General features: G+C 41.5%; 1 protein-coding gene across 1 annotated transcript; it reads right to left on the reverse strand.

Moving 5' to 3' along the window:
- Window positions 1-3,042: 3,042 nt before the first annotated feature.
- Window positions 3,043-4,871, reverse strand: LOC119283508. Its single transcript, XM_037563024.1, has 3 exons — window positions 3,794-4,871; window positions 3,584-3,702; window positions 3,043-3,474 (listed from the first exon to the last, which is right to left on the reverse strand). The coding sequence occupies exons 1-3, from the start codon at window positions 4,869-4,871 to the stop codon at window positions 3,043-3,045; spliced, it is 1,629 nt and encodes a 542-aa protein (XP_037418921.1).
- Window positions 4,872-6,214: the final 1,343 nt, after the last annotated feature.

The following is a 6,214-nucleotide window of genomic DNA, read 5'->3' on the forward strand; positions in this document are numbered from 1 at the left end:
TGCTCCAATGTTCATCCTTCTCCAAGCTAGGCCCTTCATTTGTAAGCAAAACAAATGTATCCAATTTAGGCAGCATCATATTCTCATGAACATTAGAATCATTACCAAGAAACGAAAGTACCTGGTAATTTAATTGGCGTGCACGAGCTCTAGTAATTGGTCCAGTATGTATAGCAGCAGGGGCTGTGGGTGTAACAATTGTATTGATGTCCTCATCATCCTCCCCTTCTTGAAATGAAGTCGTCCTCGACGAAAGTTCATCTTCCTCACCCAAATAAGGCTTCAAATCTGCAATGTTAAAAGTGGAACTAACCCCAAAATCTGCAGGCAGCTCAAGTTTATATGCATTATCATTTATTTTCTCTAACACCTTAAAGGGACCATCAGCACGTGGCATTAACTTTGATTTGCGCAAATCAGGAAATCTATCCTTACACAAATGTAACCAAACAAGATCTCCAGGTGCAAACACAACATGTTTTCTACCCTTATCTCCAGCAAGTTTATATTTAGCATTCATGCGCTCAATGTTTTCCTTAGTTAACTCATGCATTTTTAAAATCAATTCAGCACGTTGTTTAGCATCAAAATTAACCTTCTCCGAAGATGGAAGAGGCAACAAATCAATAGGTGCACGAGGTAGGAAACCATACACAACTTCAAAACGGCACATCTTAGTAGTAGAATGCAATGAACGATTATAAGCAAATTCAATATGAGGCAAGCATTCCTCCCACATTTTCTTATTATTCTTCAAAATAGCCCTAAGCATAGTAGACAACGTTCTATTGACTACTTCAGTTTGTCCATCAGTTTGGGGGTGACAAGTAGTACTAAAAAGCAGTTTAGTCCCCAACTTAGCCCATAAACATCTCCAAAAGTGGCTAAGAAATTTAGTATCACGATCTGAAACAATAGTATTTGGCACACCATGCAAGCGAATAATTTCACGAAAGAACAAATCAGCAACATTAACAGCATCATCGCTTTTATGACATGGTATAAAGTGTGCCATTTTCGAGAATCTATCCACGACAACAAATATGCTATCCCTCCCCTTCTTTGTTCGAGGTAAACCTAAAACAAAGTCCATAGATATATCCTCCCAAGGAACACTAGGTACAGGCAAAGGCATATATAAACCATGAGGATTGAGTCGTGACTTAGCTGTTTGACATGTAGTGCATCGAGCAATAAAACGCTCAACATCCCGTCTCATCTTTGGCCAAAAGAAATGTGTAGCAAGTACGTCCTCCGTCTTCTTCACGCCAAAGTGTCCCATTAATCCTCCTCCATGCGCCTCCTGCAACAACAAAAGACGAACGGAGCTAGCTGGAATGCATAGCTTGTTAGCACGAAACACAAATCCATCGTTAACGACAAACTTGTTCCACATTCTTCCTTCTTTACAATTCTGCATTACATCTTTAAAATCAGCATCATGCACATATTGATCTTTGATGGTCTCCAAACCAAATATTTTGAAGTCAAGTTGTGAAAGCATAGTATAGCGACGAGACAATGCATCAGCAATAACATTTTCTTTTCCCTTCTTGTGTTTAATGACATAAGGGAACCAAATATAAACTTGCTGGAGATAAGGGTAGAAAACATGTTGTGTTTGCACCTGGAGATCTTGTTTGGTTACATTTGCGTAAGGATAGATTTCCTGATTTGCGCAAATCAAAGTTAATGCCACGTGCTGATGGTCCCTTTAAGGTGTTAGAGAAAATAAATGATAATGCATATAAACTTGAGCTGCCTGCAGATTTTGGGGTTAGTCCCACTTTTAACATTGCAGATTTGAAGCCTTATTTGGGTGAGGTAGATGAACTTCCGTCGAGGACGACTTCATTTCAAGAAGGGGAGGATGATGAGGACATCAATACAATTGTTACACCCACAGCCCCTGCTGCTATACATACTGGACCAATTACTAGAGCTCGTGCACGCCAACTAAATTACCAGGTACTTTCGTTTCTTGGTAATGATTCTAATGTTCATGAGAATATGATGCTGCCTAAATTGGATACATTTGTTTTGCTTACAAATGAAGGGCCTAGCTTGGAGAAGGATGAACATTGGAGCAAGAACAAGCATGGAGATGATGGCATGCGCAAGGGGAACAAGAACGGAGTTACAAGTGATGATTTCAGGACTTTGAAGCCACCATATTGGGTGCATGAAGCCTTGGACGAAATATACAAGATGCCACTTCATAAATTTCGTCCCGAGGCGATTTTAGGTGCTGCGTCACCTTATTATTGGGCCAGGCCCATGTAATTTCGGAATACATAAGTATAGGCTATTTTTAGAGTCCGTATGTGTGGGGAAACAAGAGATAGGGTTGATTTCGGACCCCTCCACCAAGGGCCACGAAATTCCCCCCTCTTCCTCCATATATACAGCCCTTAGGGCATCGTTTAGACTTTGGGTTTTGTTTAGATTAAAGTTCGCCATAGTTGCAACTTCGCGTACTTCGTTTGTGTTCAACGACCAGCAAGGTTTCAAATAGCGGATAGCGGGATGATAGCGGATTGAGGTCGGCGTAGCGGAATACGGATAGCGGGTGATATTGCGGACGCTATGCGCCCGCATAGCGCTTTTGTAAAAGCACTTGCAAATTACATATTATTATGTATATTTCTAATCAGTTGAAAACAATATGACACTTGAATTGAATAATTGGTCCATCAGGAAATATTCAACCATGTAAGTAGTAACCATGCAACCATGTAAGCACTTGAATTGAACAGAATTATGCAAACAGCCAACCATATCATGATATCAAACAACAACCACCAGCATATTTGGTTCATAGGCACTCATCATCAAATAAATAAGTTCAGACTTCGTAGTCTACACCCATCAAGCCATGACCTAATTACCATCCATCCATCACAGAATTAAAAACAGAAATGAGTGCATGACACATTAACAAAGTTGACAAGTGACAACAAGAGTGCACGACACCGTCAGGCCACGACCATCACGCACAATAAAACAAATTCAAGTCAGATCATGTAAGAAGCAAGATTCAAGTCATTCATCATCCTCTTCATCTTCAACAGTCAGATCGATGTCCACTTCTTGGTCTTCATCATTGTCCTCCTCAGCTTCTTGGTTCTCATCCTCTTCTTCCATTTCCTCTTCTTCTGCCACTTCCTCCTCTTCCTCCTCATCTTCGACATCTTGATTTGTACGAGCTCTTTTGCCTCTAGTTCTTGAAGCTACAGATTTTTGTTTCCCCTTTGAATTGATGTCAATTTCAGCTTCATCTTCAGATGACTCATCATCTTGTAGTAGCTCTTCATCCAACATCCACTCATTTGGTGGATCATCTTCAATGTATTTTGCAAGCAGTGGGTCCCTTTCCCTCTCAGAGTACTTCGAGTCCAGCCTCTTGTTGAACATCACATAAACAAGATCATTCAACTTCTTCTGGCCTAGTCTGGTCCTCTTCTTTGAATGTACCTAAAATACAAATACAATAGTACATTCCATTTAGTAATTCACATGATGCAAACAAAAAATGGTAAGAAACTAAGCAATTGAGGAATAGCTTAATTGGGGATGTTATTACCCTCTCAAATGCAGACCAATTTCTTTCACATGCCGAAGAACTACAAGTTAAGCTCAAGATTCTAATAGCCATCTTCTTCAAGTCCTTTGCAGAAGTTCCATGCACGGTCCACCATCTTGCTGCAAACAAGCAAGTCAAACAAATAAATAAGTACATCACTACCAGGTTGCAACATTCAGGAAAGACTCTCACAAGTTCTAGCATTCTTACCAGGAGTGATAGTTGCTACTTTGCGTTGTCTAATGGCCATGTCAGTTCCAAATGAATCTATGGCTTCAGTATAATAACTAAGCTGGGAGACAATATTGTCTTGCACCTCTATGTTATTTTTGTACATAACAGATGCACACTCTATGACTGCTTCCATGAAATCTTCTTCAGCCATTTCACTCTGTCTATCATAGTAGAAGAAAGGGTTCAAAAAATAACCAGCTTTGTGTAGCGCTGTTTTCATCTTGTTATCCCACCTTCTATCTATGATCTCCCAAATAGGACCATATTTTTTCTCAACATGGTTGAGCCGGACTGCTATTTCCTGCTTTGCTTGGAGAAGATCACCATATAAGAACCCCATGGCTGGAGTGTCTCCATCAACCCGCCTAAGCACATTGGCAAGTGGCTCAAAATAATTCACTAGCAGGTTTATCTTGGCCCAAAACTTATTGTCCATTACGAGCTTGTACACACGTTTGCCCAATGGCTTCTTAGCATAACTACCGCCAGCCCAATCATTTGATGCAAACATTAGCTTCAGCTGCTTCCTCTTCCCATACAAACTCTTCAAGTTCAAGTAGTGACTTGCAAATCGAGTAGCACCAGCTCTGACTAAATCACCTTTGGCATACTTGCGAAGAATAGCCAACAATCTAGTGTGTGCATAAAAGAAATTTGTGATGGTCTTACCATTGGTAATTGTTGAGCTGACTATGGGTATATTTCCAATGTCTTGGAGCATTAGGTTGATTGTGTGGGCCGCACATGAGGTCCAGAATATTTGAGGATGCTTCTGCTTAAGTAATTTGGCTGCTGCAATATTGTTACTTGCATTGTCCGTGACTACTTGAACAATCTTTTCAGCACCAATTTCAGAAATGCAAGACATGACCAAGCTGAAGATGAACTTGGCATCGTGAACCTCCATTGAAGCTTCAATGGCACGGAGGAAACACACGCCTCTGGAAGAATGGGCAACCAAATTCATTAAGCTCCTTCCTCGACGATCTGTCCAAGCATCAGTCATTATAGAGCATCCAGTAGCAACCCATGCCTCCTTTTGGACCTTCAACATTTCATCTACCTTGCTAACTTGTATCTTCAACAAAGGGTTGGCAAGCTGATAAGGTGTCGGTGGCTTCAATCCTGCACCAAACTGTCAATTGCTTCCACCATTCGAGCAAATGATTTAAGACTAGCAAGATTATGTGCAAGGGCACCCTCAATGAAGAACTCGCAGATATAATCATAAGTTGTCTTTGCTTCTTTGATCTTGTAATGAGCATTCACCGTTGTTTGTTTCCCTGCTCCTGGCCGTGCACGATACCTGTCCATTGGACCCTTGATCAGAGGCTTCTTAGGAAGTTGAGAGCTTCCACTTGCAGCAGGAGAAAACTCAACAATTTCACAATCTTCATCCTCATTCCCACCCTGATCATACATCCCCCTGACCTCCTCTCGCAGCGCCAACATTTTGTTTAGTGATTTATCCTTCTTTTTATCATTCTCAGCTATCAATGCACTCATTTGCTCTCTAACATGATCAGGAACCTGCGTGCAAGGTACACAGTCCTTCCTCAGTCCAGCCAAGTGCTTCTTCAATCTTGTAATGCCACCATTATAAAAGTTCAAGCAATATTTGCACCCAACTCTGTTCTTGGTCCTAAACTCATCAGTAATTGGTAAAGCATGCTCCCAGGCTGCATCTTTTCTTGTTCTACCAGTTGTGGTTGCTGCTGCAGATGAAGCCCCTGATCCAACTGAAGACATTGCGCTAGTAGCCTACAACTGCAGGAAAAGAAACAAACATAAGCTATTAATTTGACTGAATTACCAGTGCAGATCATGCATGGTGCAGATAGTTGATTTGTTGAATTACAAACCTGTGCAAGTGTATCACTATAAACTGAATTTATTAACATAAATTTAATAGTACAGATAAAATGCAGAGACAGTAGTACTGTACTGAGTGTCTGAGTATAGTACAGATAAAATCAGACTAAACTTTGTGCATCTGGTGCTTCAGTACTTGTTCTAGTCGAGAGAACTAGTAACTAGTAAGTGGTTAGTGCCGCAGTGAGCAGTGGCCTATGTACTTGTATGCTCTAAGCCCCTTGCTCCCCGCCCAATTTCATCTACGTACTAGTAACTATGTGCCGCAGTGAGCAGTGGCCTACAATTTCATCTATGTGCCGCTGTGAGCACTGAGTAGTGAGATGAACTAGTAACTATGCATCGATTTGTGTATATGAGAAGCAGAGAAAAGCTAATACCTTGACTCTGAACCGTGGTGAGAGCTGCCCGATTGGAGCAGAGCAGAGCAGAGCACGAGCGGTACGGCGTGGAGGCGTGGAGCAGGAAGGGGACTGCCTCGTCGCTGGTCACCGTCGAGTAAGAGGGGGACTCCCTCTGTCACCG

The sequence above is a fragment of the Triticum dicoccoides genome, chromosome 4A (genome assembly GCF_002162155.2).
Source record: "Triticum dicoccoides isolate Atlit2015 ecotype Zavitan chromosome 4A, WEW_v2.0, whole genome shotgun sequence".
NCBI lineage: Eukaryota > Viridiplantae > Streptophyta > Magnoliopsida > Poales > Poaceae > Triticum > Triticum dicoccoides.

What these genes read in the sequence shown, in the direction of transcription:
- LOC119283508 (XM_037563024.1), bottom strand. Translation starts at nt 4,871, where the DNA reads ATGTTGAAGGTCCAAAAGGAGGCATGGGTTGCTACTGGATGCTCTATA. An exon ending in AGTAGCAACTATCACTCCTG is followed by an intron (nt 3,703 to 3,793) that starts GTAAGAATGCTA and finishes GCTTGTTTGCAG; the next exon opens with CAAGATGGTGGACCGTGCAT. An exon ending in ATTGGTCTGCATTTGAGAGG is followed by an intron (nt 3,475 to 3,583) that starts GTAATAACATCC and finishes TTTGTATTTTAG; the next exon opens with GTACATTCAAAGAAGAGGAC.